At 41.0% G+C, this 26,075-nt stretch overlaps 1 protein-coding gene across 2 annotated transcripts in view; it reads left to right on the forward strand.

Annotated features, from left to right (window-relative positions):
- ABCA5 (ATP binding cassette subfamily A member 5) overlaps positions 1–26,075 on the forward strand; it is a 477,891-nt gene that overhangs the window by 432,968 nt on the left and 18,848 nt on the right. For both annotated transcript variants that reach the window (XM_053707235.1, XM_053707226.1), the window contains exons 33-35: positions 2,826–2,901; positions 9,648–9,742; positions 16,077–16,196. In XM_053707235.1, coding sequence (XP_053563210.1) covers positions 2,826–2,901; positions 9,648–9,742; positions 16,077–16,196 — 291 coding nt within the window. The remainder of the gene's footprint in view (positions 1–2,825; positions 2,902–9,647; positions 9,743–16,076; positions 16,197–26,075) is intronic.

Consider the following 26,075-nt stretch of genomic DNA (forward strand, 5'->3'; position numbering starts at 1 on the left):
GCAGTTGTGTTAAATTTGGTGTTATCGCTCTCACACTCTCTCATACTGGTCATTGGAAGTTCAGCATGGCACCTCATGGCAAAGAACTCTCTGAGTGCTGAGTGCTGGCAGCACTCATGCAGGCCCAGACCATGACACTTCCACCACCATGCTTGACTGTAGGAAAGACACTCTTGTCTTTGTACTCCTATATATATGCATGTATTGGAACCCTTTGCCGTTAAGTAGAGGAAAACATGTAAAATCATATTTTCGCAATATTAATATTTAATAAAGGTTTTAACTATTTACTATAAATATTTCACATTCCAATGTTCTGCACAAAGCAGAATATGTTCTATGTACTGTATTTATAAATAGATATTCCTATATGTATCTGTATATATCTATACCTATATATAATCATGTGTGTATATATAATATACGTAATAATATAATATACATACAGGTAGCCCTCAGTTTACGCCGGGGTTAGGTTCCAGAACGAATAGTTGTAAATAGAAACCGTTGTAAATTAAAACCCAGTTTACAATGTAAGTCAATAGGAAGTGAGGGAGTTAGGTTCCAGGCCCCTCTCAAAATTTTCATAAGTAACAACTAATACATTATTTTTAAAGCTTTGAAATGAAGACTTTAAATGCTAAACAGCATTATAAATCTAATACAATAATTACACAACACAGAATATATAATCAAACTAAGTTTAATTAACAAAAACATTTGCTAAACAGCATTATAAACCTAATAAAATAATCACACAACACGGAATATATCATCAAACTAAGTTTATTGAACAAAAACATCTGCTAAACAGCATTATAAACCTAATAAAATAATCATACAACACAGAATGTATCATCAAACATTCTTTAATGAACAAAAACATTTTTTTACTTGCTTTTTTCTGCAAACAGTTCTCTACATTGTTGGGATGTTAGATAATATCCGGTCTGCAGCTATTCTATGCATTCCAGTCTGGACTGATTTATAGGCAGGAAGATCTTGTTCCTTTGAAATCTGCTCGATAGCTGAGGTCTGGTTACACTGATTAATTTCAGCTTGCTTGGCTTGCATACCTTTGCTGCAACACAAGCGGTCAGCTCCACCTATTGACTATTTTAATCAATTCACTGCTTCTCAATGCTTTTCAATAGCAGTCACATGACTGGAAAAAAGGGTGTTATTCTGAAACGGCGCAAATTGATCCGTTGTAAACCAAGGGGCACCTGTAAAAACATATTGTACCAAAATACCATCAGATATATGTAGAAATATTTATTTATGAATATATAGAAGATATTCTTGTATGTGAAGTACATTGAAATGTGAAATATTCATATTTTCATGTTGGGTTAGCGCAAATGAGAATATGCGATCGTGTTTGCGTGAGAGTGGGGTGTTAGTTTTTCTCCTTTGACTTCTATGGGTGAATAAGTGAATGTGCACGCAACATTCTAATTTCAGATTTTTGTGCTAGTTGGGTCAGCGCAAGAACCAATACAGTTTACTTTCAACTCAAAATATGAGCGCAACCTGGCGTGCGCAAAAATCTTACTTCTAGCGCAATTAACACTCAAGCAGGATCATTAATTTTCGCTCCACTCGTAATCTGACCCTATGTACTTCTTCCTTTTGTGTTGCAATCTGTTGTTTGAATGCCTAGTTTTGTCCCAAAGAGGTTTGTTCAATAAGGTTATTGATACCTTAATTCCTTAATTTAGGCTAGAAAGCTTGTCACTAGGAGTATCTATCATAAGATGTGGAAATCCTTTTTGTCTTGGTGTACAAATAAAGGATATAATTGGAATTATTTTCAAATTCCTAGAGTATTGAATTTCTAAAGAATTCTTTGAAGAAAGGCTTATCAGCCAGTTCTCTTAATGGTCATATTTTGGCCTTACCTGTTATATATCACAAGAAAATTGCCAACATTCCTGATTTTAAGACCTTTGTTCAGTCCTTGATATTAATCAAGCCTGTGATTAGACCAGTTACTCCTCCTTGGAATCCTAATCTTGTACTGGTGGTTCTTCAATCTCCTCAATTTGAACCTATGCATGGGTTAGACCTTCAGGTTTTATACTTGGATGTTCTTTTTCTCTTAACTTCGCCAAGAAGAGTTTCTGAGCTTTCAGCTATATCTTGCAAACCTCATTTCTAAATTTCCCATCAAGATAAGGCTATATTATGAACAAACTATTACTTTTTTCCTAAGGTAGTATCTACAGATATTACAAATCAATAAATTGTGGTCCCTCCTTTATGCCAAGCTCCTTCATTGATCGTCCATTTCTCTTTACCTTGCAAGTGTCATAAATCCATGGCATTTATTAGCAGCTTTGCTTAAGAGCTTAATGCATAAGGCATACATTTAATACTTTTTACTTCATTTGCAGTAAATACGTTAGAGAGCATCAGACTTTTAGTTACAAATTACTCACACTCAAAGTTGCATTACATAAAGCTCATCACTTTTAGATATTTATATGTATTAACTATGTATCAGCTATTTCAAGTTGATCTTTTTGTGATTCTTTCAACCATGTCATTATGAAGACATTTAGCAATAAGTATGGGTTGTGTTGCCCACAGCTTCCTACACAATGGACCTAATGGTTTGTTTTTCTCTTTTGTGTTTCATATCCTGACTGTCTTTTCATTGCTATATTCAGTCAATTATGCATATGACCAAGTAAAAGAGGAAACCAGAAAAAGCAGGAAGTGTACAATATCCATCCATTTGAAGTATAGATAAATAATGTCCTACAAGACTCTCTGAAATGTAAGTGAATATTAACTACAGTTTTGCTTTGTATTGCTTATAGAATAGTAAACACACTTGACCTGAAGGAACATCTTCAGAAACCAGCAAAGAAGCTCTCGGCTGGAACCGTTAAGAAGGTGAGCTTTCAGTTAGGTCCTTGATTCTTCTTCACAGTCTTAATAGAATATCAGTACCTAAATGTCCCCGGAGTACAATACTACATAGAGCAAACTGTTGTTAGCCTCTCAATTGCTCAACCCAATGAATTGCAGGCCTCTGTTCCAAGAAAGGGCTTAACTATATCTGTATAGTTTTTATGCTGTTTTGAGCAGTGATATTTCAGATCCATCATTTTAAATATCATCAGAATTTGTACATTGCTAGATTTCTTTTTACCTGTTGGTTTTTGTTTTGCCCCCACCAAAGTACTGGGGCAGAAGATAGTTTTAAGCTCCCTTTAAAGTCAAAAGGAGTCTAACAATAATAACGTTTACACTGAGCCCATTAATACATTTCAGTCTTTTGTATGTCGTTAATAATTGACTCATCTTTCTTCTGTTATGTGCGATCAGTCCACGGGTCATCATTACTTCTGGGATATAACTCCTCCCCAACAGGAAATGCAAGAGGATTCACCCAGCAGAGCTGATATAGCTCCTCCCCTCTACGTCAGTCCCAGTCATTCTCTTGCACCCAACGACTAGATAGGATGTGTGAGAGGACTATGGTGATTATACTTAGTTTTTATGACTTCAATCAAAAGTTTGTTATTTTACAATAGCACCGGAGCGTGTTATTACTTCTCTGGCAGAGTTTGAAGAAGAATCTACCAGAGTTTTTTACTATGATTTTAACCGGAGTAGTTAAGATCATATTGCTGTTCTCGGCCATCTGAGGGAGGTAAAGGCTTCAGATCAGGGGACAGCGGGCAGATGAATCTGCATTGAGGTATGTAGCAGTTTTTATTTTCTGAATGGAATTGATGAAAAAATCCTGCTATACCGTTATAATGACATGTATGTATACACTTCAGTATTCTGGGAATGGTTTTTCACCGGAACTACTCTGTTAAAGGTCACTAATCCTTTTAATAAATATTGTCATGTTAAACGTTTTTGCTGGAATGTAGAATCGTTTACATTGCTGAGGTACTGAGTAAATAAATGTTTGGGCATTATTTTCCACTTGGCAGTTGTCTGCTTTAAATTGTGACAGTTTCGTTTCTCCTCACTGCTGTGTGTGAGAGGGAGGGGCCGTTTTTGGCGCTCTTTTGCTACGCATCAAAAAATTCCAGTCAGCTACTATTATATTTCCTGCATGATCCGGTTCACTGACAGATCTCAGGGGTCTTCAAACTTCTTTGAAGGGAGGTACATTCTCTCAGCAGAGCTGTGAGAATTTTTATTGACTGTGAATAAAGACGTTACTCTATAATTTTTTATGTCAAATTTAGTTATTTACTAATGGGAACAAACCTTTGCTAAAAGTTATGTTATTTTAAACTTGATGCTATAACTGTTTCAGTTCATTATCTCAACTGTCATTTAATCGTTTAAGTACCTCTTCGAGGCACAGTACGTTTTTTGTTAAAAAAGATTATAACCAGGTTGCAAGTTATTGCTAGTGTGTTAAACATGTCTGACCCAGAGAATGATATCTGTGTCATTTGTTCCAATGCCAAGGTGGAGCCCAATAGAAATTTATGTACTAACTGTATTGATGCTACTTTAAATAAAAGTCAATCTGTACAATGTGAACAAATTTCACCAAACTGCGAGGGGAGAGTTATGCCGACTAACTCGCCTCACGCGGCAGTACCTGCATCTCCCGCCCGGGAGGTGCGTGATATTATGGCGCCTAATACATCTGGGCGGCCATTACAGATAACATTACATGATATGGCTACTGTTATGACTGAAGTTTTGTCTAACTTACCAGAACTAAGAGGCAAGCGTGATCACTCTGGGGTGAGAACAGAGTGCGCTGACAATACTAGGGCCATGTCTGATACTGCGTCACAGCTTGCAGAGCATGAGGACGGAGAGCTTCATTCTGTGGGTGACGGTTCTGATCCAAACAGATTGGATTCAGATATTTCAAATTTTAAATTCAAATTGGAGAACCTCCGTGCATTACTAGGGGAGGTCTTAGCAGCTCTCAATGATTGTAACACCATTGCAATACCAGAGAAAATGTGTAGGTTGGATAAATACTTTGCGGTACCGGCGAGTACTGACGTTTTTCCTATACCTAAGAGATTAACTGAAATTGTTACTAAGGAGTGGGATAGACCCGGTGTGCCGTTCTCACCCCCTCCAATATTTAGAAAGATGTTTCCAATAGACGCCACTACTCGGGACTTATGGCAAACGGTCCCTAAGGTGGAGGGAGCAGTTTCTACTTTAGCTAAGCGTACCACTATCCCGGTGGAGGATAGCTGTGCTTTTTCAGATCCAATGGATAAAAAATTAGAGGGTTACCTTAAGAAAATGTTTGTTCAACAAGGTTTTATATTGCAACCCCTTGCATGTATCGCGCCGATTACGGCTGCGGCAGCATTTTGGATTGAGTCTCTGGAAGAGAACCTTAGTTCATCTACGCTAGACGACATTATGGACAGGCTTAGAGTCCTTAAACTAGCCAATTCATTCATTTCGGAGGCCGTAGTACATTTAACCAAACTTACGGCTAAGAACTCTGGATTCGCCATACAGGCACGTAGAGCACTGTGGCTAAAATCCTGGTCAGCTGATGTTACTTCTAAGTCTAAATTACTTAATATACCTTTCAAGGGGCAGTCTTTATTTGGGCCCGGGTTGAAAGAAATTATCGCTGACATTACAGGAGGTAAGGGCCACGCCCTACCTCAAGACAAAGCCAAATCTAAGGCTAGACAGTCTAATTTTCGTCCCTTTCGGAATTTCAAACCTGGAGCAGCGTCAACCTCCACTGCACCAAAACAGGAAGGAGCTGTTGCTCGTTACAGGCAAGGCTGGAAACCTAACCAGTCCTGGAATAAGGGCAAACAGGCCAGGAAACCTGCTGCTGCCCCAAAGACAGCATGAACCGAGAGCCCCCGATCCGGGACCGGATCTAGTGGGGGGCAGACTTTCGCTCTTCGCTCAGGCCTGGGCAAGAGATGTTCAGGATCCCTGGGCGCTGGAGATCATATCTCAGGGATACCTTCTAGACTTCAAATTATCTCCCCCAAAAAGGAGATTTCATCTGTCAAGGTTGTCAACAAACCAGATAAAGAAAGAAGCGTTTCTACGCTGTGTACAAGATCTGTTATTAATGGGAGTGATCCATCCAGTTCCGCGGTCGGAACAAGGACAAGGGTTCTACTCAAACCTGTTTGTGGTTCCCAAAAAAGAGGGAACTTTCAGGCCAATCTTAGATTTAAAGATTCTAAACAAATTCCTAAGAGTTCCATCGTTCAAAATGGAAACTATTCGGACAATCTTACCTATGATCCAAAAGGGTCAGTACATGACCACAGTGGATTTAAAAGATGCTTACCTTCACATACCGATTCACAAAGATCATCAACGGTATCTACGGTTTGCCTTCCTAGACAGGCACTACCAGTTTGTAGCTCTTCCATTCGGATTGGCTACGGCCCCAAGAATCTTCACAAAGGTTCTGGGTGCCCTTCTGGCGGTACTAAGACCGCGAGGGATTTCGGTAGCTCCGTACCTAGACGACATTCTAATACAAGCTTCAAGCTTTCAAACTGCCAAGTCTCATACAGAGTTAGTTCTGGCATTTCTAAGGTCGCATGGATGGAAAGTGAACGAAAAGAAAAGTTCTCTTTTTCCTCTCACAAGAGTTCCATTCTTGGGGACTCTTATAGATTCTGTAGAAATGAAGATTTACCTGACAGAAGACAGGTTAACAAGGCTTCAGGATGCATGCCGTGTCCTTCATTCCATTCAACACCCGTCAGTAGCTCAATGCATGGAGGTGATCGGCTTAATGGTAGCGGCAATGGACATAGTACCTTTTGCACGCCTACACCTCAGACCGCTGCAATTGTGCATGCTAAGTCAGTGGAATGGGGATTACTCAGATTTGTCCCCTACCCTGAATCTGAATCAAGAGACCAGAAATTCTCTTCTATGGTGGCTTTATCGGCCACACCTGTCCAGGGGGATGCCATTCAGCAGGCCAGACTGGACAATCGTAACAACAGACGCCAGCCTGCTAGGTTGGGGCGCTGTCTGGAATTCTCTGAAGACTCAGGGATTATGGAATCAGGAGGAGAGTCTCCTTCCAATAAACATTCTGGAATTGAGGGCAGTTCTCAATGCCCTTCTAGCTTGGCCCCAATTAACAACTCAGGGGTTCATCAGGTTTCAGTCGGACAATATCACGACTGTAGCTTACATCAACCATCAGGGAGGGACAAGAAGCTCCCTAGCAATGGTGGAAGTATCAAAGATAATTCGCTGGGCAGAGTCTCACTCTTGCCACCTGTCAGCAATCCACATCCCGGGAGTGGAGAACTGGGAGGCGGATTTCTTGAGTCGCCAGACTTTTCATCCGGGAGAGTGGGAACTTCATCCGGAGATTTTTGCCCAAATACTTCGACGTTGGGGCAAACCAGAGATAGATCTCATGGCGTCTCGCCAGAACGCCAAGCTTCCTCACTACGGGTCCAGATCCAGGGATCCGGGAGCGGTTCTGATAGATGCTTTGACAGCACCTTGGAACTTCGGGATGGCTTATGTGTTTCCACCCTTCCCGCTGCTTCCTCGATTGATTGCGAAAATCAAACAAGAGAGAGCATCTGTGATTCTAATAGCGCCTGCATGGCCACGCAGGACTTGGTATGCAGATCTAGTGGACATGTCATCCTGTCCACCTTGGTCTCTACCTCTGAGACAGGACCTTCTGACACAGGGTCCATTCAAACATCAAAATCTAACTTCTCTGAAACTGACTGCTTGGAAATTGAACGCTTGATTTTATCAAAGCGTGGTTTTTCTGAGTCGGTTATTGATACCCTGATCCAGGCTAGGAAGCCTGTTACCAGAAAGATTTACCATAAAATATGGCGCAAATACCTATACTGGTGCGAATCCAAACGTTACTCCTGGAGTAAGGTTAGGATCCCTAGGATATTGTCTTTTCTACAAGAAGGTTTAGAAAAGGGTTTATCGGCTAGTTCATTAAAGGGACAGATTTCAGCTCTGTCCATCTTGTTACACAGGCGTCTGTCAGAAAATCCAGACGTCCAGGCCTTTTGTCAAGCTTTAGCTAGGATCAAGCCTGTGTTTAAAGCCGTTGCTCCGCCATGGAGTTTAAACTTAGTTCTTAACGTTTTTACAAGGTGTTCCATTTGAACCCCTTCATTCCATTGATATAAAATTGTTATCTTGGAAAGTTCTATTTTTAATGGCTATTTCCTCGGCTCGAAGAGTCTCTGAGTTATCAGCATTACATTGTGATTCTCCTTATCTGATTTTTCACTCAGATAAGGTAGTTCTGCGTACTAAACCTGGGTTCTTACCTAAGGTAGTTACTAACAGGAATATCAATCAAGAGATTGTTGTTCCATCCTTGTGTCCAAATCCTTCTTCAAAGAAGGAACGTCTTCTACACAATCTGGATGTAGTTCGTGCCCTCAAGTTCTACTTACAGGCAACTAAAAATTTTCGCCAAACTTCTTCCCTGTTTGTCGTTTATTCTGGACAGAGGAGAGGTCAAAAAGCTTCTGCTACCTCTCTCTCTTTCTGGCTTCGTAGCATAATACGTTTAGCCTATGAGACTGCTGGACAGCAGCCTCCTGAAAGAATTACAGCTCACTCCACTAGAGCTGTGGCTTCCACTTGGGCCTTTAAGAATGAGGCCTCTGTTGAACAGATTTGCAAGGCTGCAACTTGGTCTTCGCTTCATACTTTTTCCAAATTTTACAAATTTGACACTTTTGCTTCTTCGGAGGCTATTTTTGGGAGAAAGGTTCTTCAGGCAGTGGTTCCTTCTGTATAATGAGCCTGCCTATCCCTCCCGTCATCCGTGTACTTTTGCTTTGGTATTGGTATCCCAGAAGTAATGATGACCCGTGGACTGATCGCACATAACAGAAGAAAACATAATTTATGCTTACCTGATAAATTCCTTTCTTCTGTTGTGCGATCAGTCCACGGCCCGCCCTGTTTTTTAAGGCAGGTAAATATCTTTTAAATTATTCTCCAGTCACCACTTCACCCTTGGTTACTCCTTTCTCGTTGATTCTTGGTCGAATGACTGGGACTGACGTAGAGGGGAGGAGCTATATCAGCTCTGCTGGGTGAATCCTCTTGCATTTCCTGTTGGGGAGGAGTTATATCCCAGAAGTAATGATGACCCGTGGACTGATCGCACAACAGAAGAAAGGAATTTATCAGGTAAGCATAAATTATGTTTTTTGACTCGCTTTCCTAGATGTAAAGGGTCAAAATGCCATTTACAACTAGTATTAAGAAATGTAAATCACGCACATATTCAATACAATCACACAAATATTTAAGAATTATCTCTAAAATTGAATATATAATAAAAACTTCCTATAAATGTGATTATAATATAGAAATCAAATATTTTTATACATAATCCAGGACTCTAACTTTGTTCTAAACATACCAAATTGCTGTACATTAAATGAAAATTTGTGAAAGCTTTTTCACAGACACACAAACAAAATGAGGAAAACAGAAGCTAATATCACTTTGTACCAGCCAAGTGAGTCTCAAGTTTAACACCAATAATGTAAACTTCCCCATAGTTGTTTTTATCTCAGTGTTTTGAACATTGCTGTTTGGAACCAAACTTTTCTGAAAATACCTACAGCATTCATCCATTTTTAAATGTAGCATCACTCATTATGTTCATTTTATTCCAGCTAAGTTTTGCACTAACTATGCTGGGCAATCCTGATATTGTACTGCTAGATGAACCATCCACTGGTATGGACACCTTTGGCAAACAGCACTTATGGTGAGTATCCAAATCAATAGAAAATACATATTACAGTATATGAGGCTATAATCCTATGTAGGTCTAATTGTAAAATGTTATCCAATGTAGTTTGGAATCTTTAAACTCTCATTATATCGATATATTGGTCAAAACAAGATGCAGCATGCAAAACAATGTTTAGATTTACAAGATTTCAGATGGCTTAACTCTGTATTGTAGCATTAAAATTAAAACTATTTTAGGTTTTAAAAAGTTCACCAAATGCTTCGATTTTGAGAAGCTGAAACATTAACAGGAATATGAGAACTCAAGTTTTGGTTAGCATTTTAGAAACTGTTTTTGCTTTTATTTTTGAGCTTAACTGCTACTAAATCAATTTGCAAAGTGGGTGATTATCTTACCTAGAATTTAATATTGGAATTAGTTTTGCTGCAGTAATTAAATGTTATATAAATGTATAACAATTACTAATAGTACTCCAGCTTTTTTCTTTTTAATGATACGATGAGTCCACGGATCATCTAATTACTATTGGGAATATCACTCCTGCCCAGCAGGAGGTGGCAAAGAGCACCACTGTTAAATATCACCTCCCTACCCTCCCACCCCAGTCATTCTCTTTGCCTACGTTAAGAGCAAGGAGGTGGTAAAGTTAGGTGTTAAAAAAGATTCTTCAATCAAGAGTTTATTATTTTTAAAGTAGTACATGATTGTGCTGCTTTGTCCTAGGGTGTCAGTAGAGCAGTGGTGGCTTTAGAGCAATGGGAACTTGTGGGACATAATTCTCACTGCGCCTCCCATATACTGATGCTGCTCTATCTTGAAAGTCTGAGGGATTTTACTGAGTCCTTTCTCTTGTTTCACAGGTCTATGTGAGGGAGAGGACCTCTCAAACCTGGAGCTGCCTTGCTGTCGGGCAGATTAGGAGGTAAGTGCTTTTTTTATTTTCTAGGGCTGCAAGGAAAAAGACTCAGAATAAGGGGCACTTTATTTCATATGGGAACTCATATAAAGGCTCAGGTATTGGGCTCTTTAGTGGGGACAGCACGCAGGCACTGGGGCTAGAAAAATTATGTAAGGCATGTTAGTGGTTTCACTTTGCATGCCTTTCTTTCCCTTACTTCCGTTTTCTCGGAAGTGGAGGCAGTGCAACATCTGTCTTCATTACACATAGCGCTCATTTTATGTGTACGTTATAACGGAGTCTGGTTTATCCATCTGAGTTCCGGATCTATCACTAAAGAGTCAGCACCTGCTCAGAGAGAACCGGGTCGTCAGGCAGGTAGGCACCTCAGCTAAGCTGCTGAGGTGCAGAGGTGAACTGTTTAGGCTTGCTGTTTTTTACTGCAGTTTAGAAATAAAAAAGTTATCGTTTAAATTTTAAAATAACAGTAATGTTTTTTTCTGCCTTAAATTTTGAATAAAAATTTGATCATTTTATTTGATATTTGGAACCATTGTAAGTCAGAATGGACCAAGAGGCTTTGCAAAATGTAACTTGTACTTTGTGTTTTAATGCCAATGTGGAACCACCAATCCCTTTCTGTTCCTCATGCATTGAGAGAACTTTAAATTACAGGGATAGACTTTTTTTCTGAGCCAACATTTTCTGAGGATGCTGTTCAGGAGTCTAATGTCAATGTTCAATATATGCCGCAGCTTTCTCCTCAAGCATCCCATCTTGTTTCGCCCTCACATGCAGTGCCCTGCGCTTCCTCTTTAACTCCCCCAGGAGTTACGTTGCAAGACATCACTTCTCTCATGTCTTCTGCGGTTTCTGATGCATTATCTGCTTTTCCCATGTTGCAGGGGAAGCGCAAGTGGAAGAGTAGACATTCAGTAGGCGAGGTTACTGATGCAGTCATTGCTATTTCGGATATCCCCTCCCAGAAACCTGAGGAGGAGGATCTTTCGGTAGCATCTGAGGGTGAAATCTCAGACTCTGACAGTGTAATTCCTACTGCTGATACTGAAGTTGTTTAAGCTTGAGCACCTCTGTCTGTTACTTAAGCAGGTTTTAGCTACATTAGACGACAGCAACACTATGGTCGAAGTTAATCCTAAAAACTTCAGTAAGCTAAACAAATATTTTGAGGTACCTTCCTCGATAGAGGTTTTTCCAGTACCAGATCGAGCTTCTGAGATCATTGCTAAGGAGTGGAAGAGACCGGGTATCCCTTTCTCTCCATCTCCTATATTTAAAAAGATGTTTCCCATAGCTGACTCTGTCAAGAAGGCTTGGCAAACAGTCCCCAAAGTGGAAGGAGCTGTTTCCATCCTGGCCAAGAGAACTACTGTCCCCATAGAGGATAGTTGTGCCTTTAAAGATCCTATGGACAAAAAAAATTGAGGGGTTACTCAAAAAGATGTATGTACACCAAGGTTTACAATGGCAACCAGCTGTGTGCATTGCTACCGTCACTAGTGCGGCTGCTTACTGGTTTGACGTGTTGTCTGATGCTATTAGGACAGACACTCCTCTGGACGAGATCCAGGATAGCTCTTAAGTTGGCTAATTCCTTTATTACTGATGCTTCCCTACAGGTTATTAAACTGTGAGCAAAGTTATTAACTGTGAGCAGGTTATTAAACTGTGAGCAAAAGTTTTCTGTTCTAGCCTGCAGAGCGTTATGGTTAAAGCTTTGGTCTGCGGATGTATCATCTAAGTCTAAACTTTTAGCGATTCCTTACAAAATGAAGACCTTGTTTGGATCAGGCTTGACGGAAATAATCTCTGATATTATGGGAGGTAAGGGTTATCTTCTCCCTCAGGATAAGAGAAACAAGCAAAAGGGACGTCAGAGTAATTTTCGTTCCTTTCAAAATTTCAAGGGAAATTCTTCCTCTTCCGCTTCCAATCAGGAACAGTCTAAACCTTCATGGAGACCCAATCAGTCTTGGAATAAGGGAAAACAATCCATGAAGCCTTCTACTGAATCAAAGACAGCATGAAGGGTCTGCCCCCGATCTGAGGCTGGATATTGTAAGGGGCAAACTTTGCTTCTTCGCTTAGACTTGGGTTCGAGATGTTCAGGATCCCTGGGCAGTAGACATAGTGTCCCAGGGATACAAACTAGAGTTAAAAAGTTTTTCTCCCAGAGGCAGGTTTCTGCTTTCAAGATTATCTGTAGACCAGACAAAAAGAGAGGCGTTCTTACACTGTTTAAGAGACCTCTCTGACCTGGGAGTGATGGTTCCTGTTCCGATGCAGGAACAGGGTCTGGGGTTTTAATCCAATCTGTTCGTGGTCCCCAAAAAAGAGGGAACCTTCAGGCCAATTTTACATCTCGAGTCCAAACAAATTCCTCAGAGTACCGTCCATCAAGATGGAAACTATTTGTTCCATTCTCCCTTTGGTCCAAGAGGGTCAATTTATGACAACAGTGGATTTAAAGGACGCGTACCTGCATGTTCCCATTCACAGGGATCATCACAAGTGTCTAAGGTTTGCCTTTTTAGACAAACACTTCCAATTCGTGGCTCTTCCTTTCGATCTTGCCACAGCTTCCAGAATTTTCTCAAAGGTTCTGGGATCGCTGTTGGCGGTGCTTCGATTACGGGGCATTGCAGTGGTGCCCTATCTGGACGACATCCTGGTTCAGGCGCCATCCTTACAACAAGCAAGGTCCCACACTGAAATGTTGTTATCCTTCCTGCGATCTCATGCATGGAAGGTAAATTTGGAAAAGAGCTCCTTAGTTCCAAATACAAGGGTAACTTTCTTGGGAACCATAATAGATTCCCTATCAATAAAGATTTTTCTGACAGAAGTCAGGAAATCAAAGATTTTCGATTCTTGTCTAGCACTTCAGTCCGCTCCTCGGCCATCAGTGGCTCAGTGCATGGAGGTAATCGGGCTGATGGTGGCGGCAATGGACATCATCCCCTTCGCTCGTTTCCACCTCAGACCTCTGCAGCTAAACATGCTCAGTCAATGGAACGGAGATTATGCGGATTTGTCTTTACGAATACTACTGGAACAGGAGACAAGGGATTCTCTTCGATGGTGGTTGTCTCAGGATCATCTTTCCCAGGGAACTTGCTTTCGCAGACCCTCCTGGGTAATTGTGACAACAGACGCCAGCCTTCTGGGATGGGTGCAGTCTGGGGCTCTCTAAAGGCTCAGGGAACTTGGACTTGGTCAGAGTCTGTTCTACCCATAAATATTCTGGAGCTGAGAGCAATCTTCAATGCTCTTCTGGCCTGGCCTCAGTTAGACTTGGCCCGGTTCATCAGATTCCAGTCGGACAATATAACTTCAGTGGCTTACATCAATCATCAGGGAGGAATGCGGAGTTCCTTAGCCATGACAGAGGTAAGAGCCAAGATAATTTGGTGGGCGGAGACCTACAATTGCTGTCTGTCAGCGATCCACATCCCAGGGGTGGACAACTGGGAGGCGGACTTCCTGAGCAGACAGACTTTTCACCCGGGGGAGTGGGAACTCCATCCGGAAGTGTTTTCCAGTCTGATTCTCAAGTGGGGTCAGCCGGATTTGGATCTCATGGCATCTCGACAGAATGCCAAGCTTCCGAGGTACGGATCGAGATCGAGGGACCCTCAGTCTGTACTGATAGACCCCCTGGCGGTAACTTGGAATTTCAGTCTTGCATACCTATTTCCTCTGTTTGCTTTTCTTCCTCGGGTCATTGCTAGAATCAAGCAGGAGAGGGCTCGGTGATCCTCATTGCACCGGCTTGGCCTTGCAGGATTTGGATTGCAGACCTGGTGGAAATGTCATCTCTTCCACCTTGGAGACTTCCGTTGAGGAAGGACCTTCTAATTCAAGGGACCTTCCTTCATCCAAATCTAGTTTCTCTGAAGCTGACTGCGTGGAGATTGAACGCTTAATTTTATCCATGCAGGGATTTTCAGATTCGGTAATGATTCAGGCTCGTAAACCTGTAATTAGAAAGATTTACCATAAGATTTGGCGTAAATATCTATATTGGTGTGAATCCAAGGGTTATTCTTGTAGCAGGGTTAGGATTCCTAAAGGGTCAAATTTCTGCCCTGTCTATTTTGTTACATAAACGTCTGGCAGATGTTTCAAATGTGCAATCATTTTGTCAGGCCTTGGTCAGGATCAGGCCTGTGTTCAAACCAGTTACTCCTCCCTGGAGTCTTAATTTAGTACTTAAGGTTCTTCAAGGGGCTCCGTTTGAGCCTATGCATTCCTTGGATATTAAGTTGTTATCTTGGAAAGTTTTATTTTTTGTTGCTATTTCTTCTGCTCGTAGAGTGTCAGAGCTCTCGACATTGCAGTATGAGTCTCCTTACCTTATTTTTCATTTGGATAAGGTAGCTTTACGTACAAAATTAGGATTTCTTCCTAAAGTAGTTTTTGACCGGAACATTAATCAGGAGATTGTTGTTCCATCCTTGTGTCCTAATCCTTCTCAGAAGGAGCGGCTTCTGTACAATTTAGACGTGGTACGCGCTTTAAAATTTTACCTAGAGGCGACTAAGGATTTTCGTCAGTCGTCTACCTTGTTTGTGGTTTTCTCGGGAAAATGTAAGGGACAGAAAGCCACGGCTACTTCTCTTTCTTTTTGGCTGAAGAGTATCATACGTTTTGCCTATGAAACTGCTGGACAGCACCCTCCATAGAGAGTTACGGCTCATTCCACGAGGGCTCTTGCTTCCTCATGGGCATTCAAAAATGAATCTTCTGTGGAACAAATTTGCAAGGCTGCAACTTGGTCCTCTCTTCACACTTTTTCAAAGTTCTATAAATTTGACACTTTTGCCTCGGCTGAGGCCGCTTTTGTGAGAAAGGTTCTTCAAGCAGTGGTGCCTTCCGTTTAGGTTCCCTATCTTGTCCCTCCCGTATCATATGTGTACTCTAGCTTGGGTATTGATTCCCAATAGTAATTTGATGATCTGTGGACTCATTGTGTCATTAAAAAGAAAAGAAAATGTATGCTTACCTGATAAATGTATTTCTTTTTTGACACGATGAGTCCACGGCCCACCCTGTTTTATAGACAGGTTGTTAGTTTCTTATAAACTTCAGACACCTCTGCACCTTGTTACTTCCTTTCTCTCCTTTACTTCGGTCGAATGACTGGGGTGGGAGGGAAGGGAGGTGATATTCAACAGCTTTGCTGTGGTGCTCTTTGCCGCCTCCTGCTGGGCAGGAGTGATATTCCCAAGAGTAATTAGATGATCCGTGGACTCATCGTGTCAAAAAGAAATACATTTATCAGGTAAGCATACATTTTCTTTTTTCAACGTTTTTTATGTATTACAGCTTTTTTTTTTCTTGCTTTTTTTCAATTAGCTATGATTAGCACACTTAGTTGTTTTGTAGTGGCAAAGAAATTCAATACGGTTTTCCTTGTCTGTTTAGGAGGGTGATTCGTTCTACCTTCAAAGGCAAAGAGCAAGCAGCTGTCATAACAACACATTATATGGATGAGGCTGAAGCCATCTGTGACCGGGTAGCCATCATTGTCTCTGGACAGCTCAGGTTAGTAGAGTCACCTGGTGTAAAATCTCCACCATGATCATGTAAAGCTTTACTAAATCACAAAGCACAACCGTAAAAATACACTATTTTTAATAATGCCCCAAAGACAGGATGCAATGCTTTAAGGGCAATTTTGATTGGCTCCTTTTCAGCACTGACAATTCAGTAGGATACTATGAGAAGGGAGTGCATACAATTAACAGTCTGGCTTTCATTGATCAAAACATAATTTAGAAATTCAGACTGTGTCAAAATTTAGCAATATGTTTTATTAAGATATGCACCCTATTCAAAATAATTATTGAGCCTCCAAATTGGATTACGATGTAAATTCATGTCTGATCGATTTTAGCATTTCTCCGCCATACATAGCCAAATCCGATTTTAAGTTCTCAAAGTTATCACAATGCTTTGTCTATATTTCATACCTAAAAGGATAGCAACTGTGTATTTGCTGCCTGTTTTGTTGCAAATTCCGTAGGAAACAATAGTCTGGAAATAAGGCATCCAAGAGAAATTATGTGCATATCTTGTTACTTTAAACTTGTAGCATGGAAGTGTTGGTATTTACCGTTGCAGCAACCCTTCTACTTAAATGATACTGGAGACAACGTCTTGCATCAAAGGGAAGAACTTTTCTGTCAAAGATGATGCATAAGTGTCACAAGGTTGTTTTTGCTCCATTGCAGTCTGGAAGCTCTTACAGACTTAAATAGTGAGGACATTCCGGCTAACACATCAATCAAGAAAGCAAAATTCAACGATTTAAGGAAATCATTAAATAATATAAATTGGGACAATGAATTTTCTAATAAAAATACAGATAATAAATGGATAATATTTAAAAATGTGTTAAATAAATATACATATCAACACATACCGTATGGTTATAAAAATAAAAATAAAAAAACAAAGCCGTTATGGCTAAATAAAAATGTGTTAAGAGAAATTAGGAAAAAACGTAGGGCATTTAAATTATTAAAAGAAAATAGTACAGACTCAGCATACAATATTTATAAGGAATGTAACAAAGCATGCAAAAAAGCAATCAAATTAGCCAAAATTGAAAATGAAAAATTAATTGCCAAGGATTCTAAGTCTAACCCTAAAAGGTTCTTTAAGTACATAAATAGCAAAAAATCTAAGAAGGATAATATAGATACATTAAAATGCGTGGAGGGTAGCATGATAAATAATGACAGGGAGAAGGCTGAGGTACTAAACCAGTTTTTTTCTTCAGTATACACAAGAGAGGAACCATTGAATCATACTTTGGAACAGAATAGAACATGCCAGTCCATACCACTAACTGGGTTTTGTTTAGAGGATATCAGGAAAAAACTGGAAAATATTAAGGTAAATAAAACTCCAGGCCCAGATGGAATACACCCAAGGGTGTTAAGGGAACTTAGCACTGTTATAGACAAACCTTTACTCTTAATTTTTCAAGACTCATTATCCTCAGGCATGGTACCCCAGGATTGGCGTAAAGCTGATGTGGTGCCACTCTTCAAAAAGGGAAGCAGGGATGATCCAGGAAGCTATAGACCAGTTAGTCTGACATCAATAGTGGGGAAGATATTTGAAGGGATTATAAGAGATTATATTGATGATCATATTCGTGTAAACAAGATTATGAGCTCTAATCAGCATGGCTTTAGGAGAAATAGATCATGTCAAACTAATCTAATTAGATTCTACGAGGAAGTAAGTAAAAATATAGATAAAGGGGAATCAGTTGATGTGATATACTTAGATTTTGCAAAGGCATTTGATACAGTGCCACATGAGAGATTAATGCACAAAATTAAGGGACTGGGAATAGCTGAAAATGTTAGCTCATGGATAAATAACTGGATAAAAGATAGGGAGCAACGAGTAGTAGTAAATGGATCATACTCAGATTGGACAAAGGTAATCAGTGGCCTTCCCCAGGGATCAGTACTGGGCCCTGTTCTTTTTAATATTTTTATAAATGACTTGGAGCAAGGATTAAATAGCGACATCTCTATTTTTGCAGATGATACTAAGTTAAGTAAGGTCATAAGGTCAGAGCAGGACGAACTCTCTTTACAAAGGGATTTGCTAAAATTAGAACTATGGGCAAGTGAATGGAAAATGAGATTTAATACGGAAAAATGCAAGGTTCTACATTTTGGAAGTAAAAATAAGCAGGCTACGTATTTTTTAAATGGGACAAGACTTAGCCAAACACAGGAGGAAAGGGATTTGGGAGTATTAATAGATAACAAGCTAAAGATGGGTGCACAATGCAGGGCAGCGGCTTCAAAGGCTAATAAGATACTAGCATTTATTAAAAGAGGCATTGATTCAAGGGAGGAAAGCATAATTCTGTCATTATATAAAGCCCTGGTAAGACCTCACCTTGAGTTTGGAGTGCAGTTCTGGGGACCAATTGCTAAAAAAGATATTTCAGAACTAGAAAAAGTTCAGAGAAGGGCCACAAAGCTAATAAGGGGATTGGAGAAATTAACCTATGAGGAGAGGCTAGCCAAACTGGGTCTGTTTTCTTTAGAAAAAAGGCGCTTGAGAGGTGACATGATTACTTTATATAAATATATTCAAGGCCCATATACAGAGATGGCAGAAGCTCTGTTTATTCCAAGAAAATTGTTTCTGACAAGAGGTCATAATTTAAGGTTGGAGGAAAGGAGATTTAATCTCCTGCAACAGAAACGTTTTTTCACTGTAAGAGCAATAAAATTGTGGAACTCATTACCAAAGGAGGTAGTGAATGCCAATACCATAGATACATTTAAAAATAGTCTGGATAAATTTCTGTATATAAACAAAATTCATGGATATGATTGCTAGTATTAAATGGGTCACATTTTAATGGGGTTATTTAAGCTTAACTGGAGCTTTTTGTAAGTACTTTAGATTTGTATAGGTTGAACTCGATGGACTTCAGTCTTTTTTCAACCTTATCTACTATGTAACTATGTAACTATGTACTATGTATTTAGGACCTGTGACCTTCAGATCAAGTGCCATTCTTGGAATGTTAAAATTGTTGGCCTTGTTGCATTTTATGGCCACTGGAACTTTCCGATTGGTGTCCATTGTTGTGTTCGGTATGAGTCAGCCAACCTTTTTTAGACCCCTAAAGACTTTTTTATACGCCACACTATTTTCAAGTGTCATGTTTATCTCCCAGAGAAACTGGATGAATGACAAACAGTTAAATTACTTTTTTTTTCATATTGCTGGGATCCCAGATGTTTTAGGGACAATAGCTTGTGCCCATATTGCATTGAGACTTGCCAGGGAGAGAGAGAGAGAGAAAATGTTCTGTAACAGAAAACATTTCCATTCCATAAATGTACTTATGGTTTGCAATGCTCATCTATGCATTATAAGTATTCATGCTAATTTATCAATCATCTGCCTCTTATCACTTATGAATTGACGGGAATACATATGGCTTTTTTTTTTTTTTTTAAAGGGACAGTCAAGTCCAAGACAAACTTTCATGATAGAAATAGGGCATGTAATTTAAAACAACTTTCCAATTTACTTTTATCACCAATTTAGCTTTCTTCTCTTGGAATTCTTAGTTGAAAGCTAAACCTAGGTATGTTCATATACTAATTTCTTTCCTATGGCATGGAGAGTCCACAACTTCATTCCAATTATTAGTGGGATATTCAACTCCTGGCCAGCAGGAGGAGGCAAAGAGCACCCCCGCAGAGCTGTTAAGTTTCACCTCCCTTACCCTTAATCCCCAGTCATTCAATTTGCCTCTGTCAATGGATAATGTGTGAAGATGGTGTCTGAAGATATTTAATCCTTTTATGGGTACTTTTCCCTGCAAGCAAGGATTGGGGTTATGCTGTGTCCATGTCAATCTCTTTAGTAAGAGTAATGGTGGCTATTAGCAGTTAGAAAGCGGCGAGGTTGTCTTTGCTTTATTATAGAAAGCCAGGGTTGGTTACTCTGTTCTTTCTTTTTCTTTCAGTCCCTGATAGAGAGTGGAGTATCTATCACACCTAAGAAGCTGCTCCTGCCCTACAGCTGAATCCGCAGGTCCCTGTTTGGTGTCAGATGAGGCTGACAGACCTGAATGTGCTGTGACTGCTCCACAGCTGAAGACTCTGGAGGATAAGTCCTATCATATTCATATTTCTTGGGAATCAGATATATCTTGGAAGAAGGACTGTGACAATCAGGGACCTGCTACCTTCTTCCTAATGGGAAAGAGTCCACAGCCACATTCATTACTTTTGGGAAAATAACAACTTGGCCACCAGGAGGAAACAAAGACACCCCAGCCAAAGGCTTAAATACTCCTCCTACTTCCCTCATCCCCCAGTCATTCTTTGCCTTTTGTCCCAGGTGGTTGGCAGAAAAGTGTCAAAATTTGTTTTGTCTTTTATGAAGGGTACTACTCTTCGCAATGGGACAGGAGTTTTAAGTAGCCCTATAAGCTTCTCACTGAGGGCCTGGGTGAAAGTTAGAGTCCAGATATGCAGGGAGAGCTCTCCTCTGCGACACCATCCCGACTCATATTAACAGCTCCTTCAGCTATCGGCATTGATGAGTTTCGCAGACTGCTTTCTTCTCTCAAGTCCATATCAGGAGCGATGCTACAACCTGTCACACTTGAAGGGCCGTGTTCCTGTTCCACGGCGTGGATTCTGGTAAGATTGTTTCATTTTTTATTATCTAATGTTAACACAGAAGACAGGGTCACAGTGTGGGGCCTTTTATCTTTATAGAATCAAGGGTTAATATCTCCTTAGGGGGATTATTAAACAGGGGGGATAATAATTTTATGTGTTTATTTGATTTTATGCTGCTTTATGTGTGAGATGTTATTGGCTCAAAGGCTGTCATGGAATATACATCTTTCACTTTCACTTTGAGAGCCATGCTGCTGATTCATTCCCTCTTTCGTGACTGGGTGTATATTAGAGAGGAGTCGTACATCTCTTACTGTCTGGATCATAGACGGTGGTGAGTGCCCGAGCCATTGGGGTACAGAGGTACCATTATTTTATTAAAAATAAAAGAGGGCACTCCCTCTATTCTATGGTGAGGAAGCCCTAGTTCCACTCTCAATTATGTTCCATATGCCTTGATAATGTAATTATATCAAACATGTTTGATACCACGGAGCCGTCCACCTCTGAGGAGTTGTCGTTCAGTGAGGTGCCTACCCTACATTGTTATCTCTATACACATGCAGTTTTTCCCGTAGCATTGCTGAGCCTCCATCTGGAGGGGGCCTTTTTTTTTCTCCAGACGTTACTGCGCTGTTCAGACGGCGGTGTCTGCGGCCTTAATGCTTTACCTCGCCCTGCTAAGCGCAAGCGAAAGTTTACATATTGCACTCCTTCCCAGAGTACATCAAATATTTTTTTTTTATTTAACTGATAGGGTTATCAGAGGATGTAGTTCTTCTGAGACTTCAGAGTAGGAACTTCTAGGTCAGAGTCTGCTGCCTTTACACCTTCAGCTGCGGAGGAATCAGACTTTAGTTTTAGGAATTTGTGTTTACTTCTAGAGAATTCAGAGGTTCCAGAGGTCATATTGCCTGATGAACCTTTAATTCCTAAATTGAATAGAGTTTGAAGACAGGGTGGGGCCTTCTCTTCCCTGCTCCTGTTGTCCCGGTTCTTCCACCTTAGATTGTACAGTTCCCTGCGGGTGCAACTGTTCTTAAGTGTTGTGCCTTTCGTTACAGAATTGCACGTCTTCGAGTGTTACTCAGACATGTTTTTTCAGTTATTGAACGATCCTATCCTTATTGGATACGGGAATTCTCAGTCTGCTCTTCGAATGGTGCATCTAATTAGACATCTGGGTATGATGTAATCTCCTGCTTGTTCATGTATTGAGACCTTTCCCAGTTTTTGGAAGATCAGGGCTCCGTTTGGCTGGTTCTGCGGTTAGGCCTGTTTCTTCTTGGGTGTTACCCTACGGGTTGCCTTGTATTTTATTTTCATCTGATAGGATGTCCTGTCTGTTTCCTTCTTCCCCTCCCCTTATGTGGCTTGACAGTTAGGCCCCGGATTGCAGGCTGGTCCTGTTTGGGTTCAGTTCTGTCTGGTAGCTGTTCGGACACGTGGCGCCGCTCTGCTTGGCTGGTCCGGTAGAGGCGCCGAGTGCTAATGTTATCCTCTGTGTTCAACCAAGCATTCTAGAGGACCGGTGGGTCAGTGGAATTCCGCTGCGTCTTTCTCTCTTGTGTCTGGCATTGTCAGACCCTAGAGTTCCTTCCCATGTAGTGGAGCGTTGGAGGGCTTTGCGCCCTCTTGCAGCCGAGTTGGGCAGTTTGGCCTTTTTTCTTTGAAGCCCTGGGAATTGTCCTTTCTGGACTTAGTTCTCAGCAGCTGGTATTTTATTGGGTAGTTCAGCTGCCTTGCAGCGGATGGGTTGCAGACTGTGACCAGCTGCAGCTATTGCACATTGACTGTGTACTGTCTATCTGTTTTTATGAGACCTTTTGGTCTTCCTTTCCCCTCCGGGATATGGTCTTTCCCTGGTAGGGATACTGGGCGTGGTCTCCTTGGGCTCTGATCGGAGCTGGGGATGCTGTGCCTCTTTTTCTCTCTATGATCCTATGATTGTATGGAGGTGATGCGGAGACCAACCTTTGCTCGAGTGATTTTGGCCTCAGGGTATACCTTTGCTTGTTGTCCTGCAGCTGTTTGAGAGTCTATGGGCTCTATTGTCGTTGTACGACTGTTAACGCCTTAGGTCCTTTGGAGCATTGGACTTTGGCAAGGGGTAGTCTCTTCCTTGGTCGGGACTTGCGAGTTCTCTCATTATCCCGGTTGATCTGGATATTGCATTGTTATATCCCTGTGGTCTGTTTTTTTTATCTCAGACGGGGTGTTAAGTTCTCAGATTTTGTTTGTTTAAACAGTTGGGGGCTCGGACCTGTTTTCTCCCAGGTGCTTCCGGTTGCTGAGGCTTTCTCAGTGTTTTCCCTCGTGGAGTTGTTGCCAGACTTTTTGGCTCTTGGGCTGGTCCGGGGGGTTCTCCAGGTACTGGGAACTTGGGCTATGTCCTTTTACTAGGACTAATTGACCTGGTCACGGTTGCCCAGGTTTTCTGAGTGTCGATGCTCATTGGGCTTGACTTATGCCTTTATGGTTGGTTTCCATTGGTCGGCTTGCTGTAGTAACCTTATGGATTCACTGCTCTGCAGGCGAATGGGTTTGCAGTGTCTTTGCTCCAGCTATTGCACATTGGATGTGTGTTAGCAAGCTAATTCTTTAGGAGGATTCCTTCCATGTTCATTTGCGTTTGAGATTAATCTATCCTGTAGTCTGTGGCTTCGTGTTTTTTGGGCAGGTACTCTGCCTTTTTTGGACCCATCCACTTTCTTAGGGTAGGGGGCTCTCCTTCTTATGGAGGTGTGGTCCCTTTTTTTAGGGATTCTCCTGGATTCAGGAGGTTGGAACTGAGAGTTAACCATCAGAGAGGGGTGTTTCTCTCTGGGTTGTTACGTTCCATCTAGAGTCTTGCTGACTCCGTGTCGAGACTATGGTGGGCTTTTTGTTAGATTCATTTGGGTCTATGGCCTTTTTGTCTGTTTCTAAGGAGTCGGGTTGGCACCCATGCTCTGTTGGGATGGCTGTGGCCATTCTTCTGCTCATTTTTGAGCTGGTGTTGGGGTTCTTCTGTTCCCCTGTTTCAGACCTGCCGATGCTTGGGCTGGCCTGGCTGGGAGTGGGTTCTGAGATGCGTTGTCATCTTCAGTATCTAGTTTGGCATAGTAGCTAGCTCCCTGGGCTTGCAAGCAGAAGGTCCAGGGTTACCATACACCTTCGGGTTCTGGGTGTAACCTATCTCTCTTGGGGTTGCATTGGGCCTCGTTTAGGTAATGTGCTTCCCCTTTTGGAGCCCTGTGTGTAGGTCTGGCGGCTTTAATTGCCTAGAGTGTGCCCTCTGTCTGGCAGTTTTCTTTTGCAATCTGTTCTCTTTCTGGCCGCTTTTTACTTCTCAGCAAATATTCTTCTGTGCCACCCTGATGATGGCTGCGTGTTCTTGACTCAGGGTTTTTCGTCCGAGGCTGTTACGCGTTCTTTTTGGTCTGAATACTTTAGTATTCTTAGTTCTGACATGTAGAGGACTCCGTCTTCAGTTGTCTTTCGGTGCTTTGCACGATTTTGAGAGAAGGGTTTCTCTGTTTAGATGCCCAGTCCTAAACCTCTGTTTTCTGCTTGGTCTGGGCATAGCCTCCCCTTGTCTGTCAGGAACTTTGTGAGCTGGGTTCGCTATTGGGGGTTTTCCTTTTTTGGATTTTGTGGTGACCTTTCGTTTTCCCTTCGGTTCTTCCTTGCCCTATCCCTTGGGGAATTTAGGCTGGTGAGCGGTGAGGGACCGACTGTTGGGCGACGATGTCTCCTGGAGGACTGTTGGCTCAGTTGAGTCCGATTTTGCGGTCTCTAGCTAGGATTCTGGACTATCTGCTGGTCAGTGTCCTTGGGGCCTTTCCTTTTAAAGTTTTTTTTTGTTGAGTAGTGGTTTCAGGCTTGGTGCTCTCAGAATGGGCCGCCTATTGTACCCTCCCGTTTTGGCATTCAGTGTCCTCTTTAGCTTGGGTATGTTTTTACCAAAACTAATGAATGTGGCTGTGGACTCTTTCCCATTAGGAAGAAAAACATAAATTATGCTTACCTGATAATTTAATTTTCTTCCGTGGGAAAGAGTCCACAGCCCCCCGCACGTTTTTTTTATGTGTGGCGTCTTAGTTGTATTATTCTGGCACCTTTTCACCCTGATATTGCTTCTACTGTTCCTTGTTCCTCGGCAGAATGACTGGGGGATGAAGGAAGTGAGAGGAGTATTTAAGCATTTGGCTGGGGTGTCTTTGCCTGCCCCTGGTGGCCACGTTCTTATATTCCCAAAAGTAATGAATGCAGTTGTGGACTCTTTCCCACGGAAGAAAATTAAATTATCAGGTAAGCATAATTTATGTTATCTGATCACTAAGATATATTGCGGCTAAGCAGTTATATGACCATTTTGGACGGGTAAATTAGAGCCGCTGTGATAGTTTGGTAGTGATGCGCTCGGCATCCATTAGCCCTTTCAGGAGGGATCTCTTACATAGAGATTGTGAGGGAGGATCTACAGGTTTCCGATATTTATCTATACCCTTTTAGCAATGGGTAACTAAGAACTGGCTGTGGCTCAACATTATTTCTTATATGTACACACGTACGCCGGTAACTTATACAGTGTAATGAGTATTATGTACACACAGTGTAATGAGTATTATGTATTCACAGTGTATTGATTATTATGTAATCACAGTGTAATGAGTTTGATAATCTTTGTTAATGGCTTGGGTTTTTTATTCTAAAATCCAATATGTCTGAACTTTTATTTGTCAGAAGTGTTTTCTCTGGATAATAGTGCATTTCCTTAGTATTTGCTGCCATCTGCTGGCAGTTCTTTTAAAATGGAGAATCAGAAAAATATATATCAGAGCGCCAACTAGTGAAGGCAGGGTCCAAATGAAACCATATATAAGGCTCCACACACTATTTTTGGATACAGTTTATTTTCTTCAAATAAAAACAATGGATAAAATATCTAAGCAGACAAAGTGGGATTACAAGCAAAAATACAAATACTCATGGATCCATGAATTTACAATAAATATAGAATAATTGACCATAAAATCCTGGACAAATTGTGTAGTTCCACAATATGTGAACAGTGGATAGTTTCACAAATATAAAAAATTAGCACAAAATAGAAATATCTAAAAGATATAAAAAGTTGCAAGCACTCTGATATTCCTATAAAATTGTCTAATGGAAACCTTCTAGCTGGCTACAGCCTGTTAGGTAATATAGCAAAGAAGTTGGTCCTGAAATATTACGTACTATAATCTTA

The sequence above is a fragment of the Bombina bombina genome, chromosome 1 (genome assembly GCF_027579735.1).
Source record: "Bombina bombina isolate aBomBom1 chromosome 1, aBomBom1.pri, whole genome shotgun sequence".
Taxonomy (NCBI): domain Eukaryota; kingdom Metazoa; phylum Chordata; class Amphibia; order Anura; family Bombinatoridae; genus Bombina; species Bombina bombina.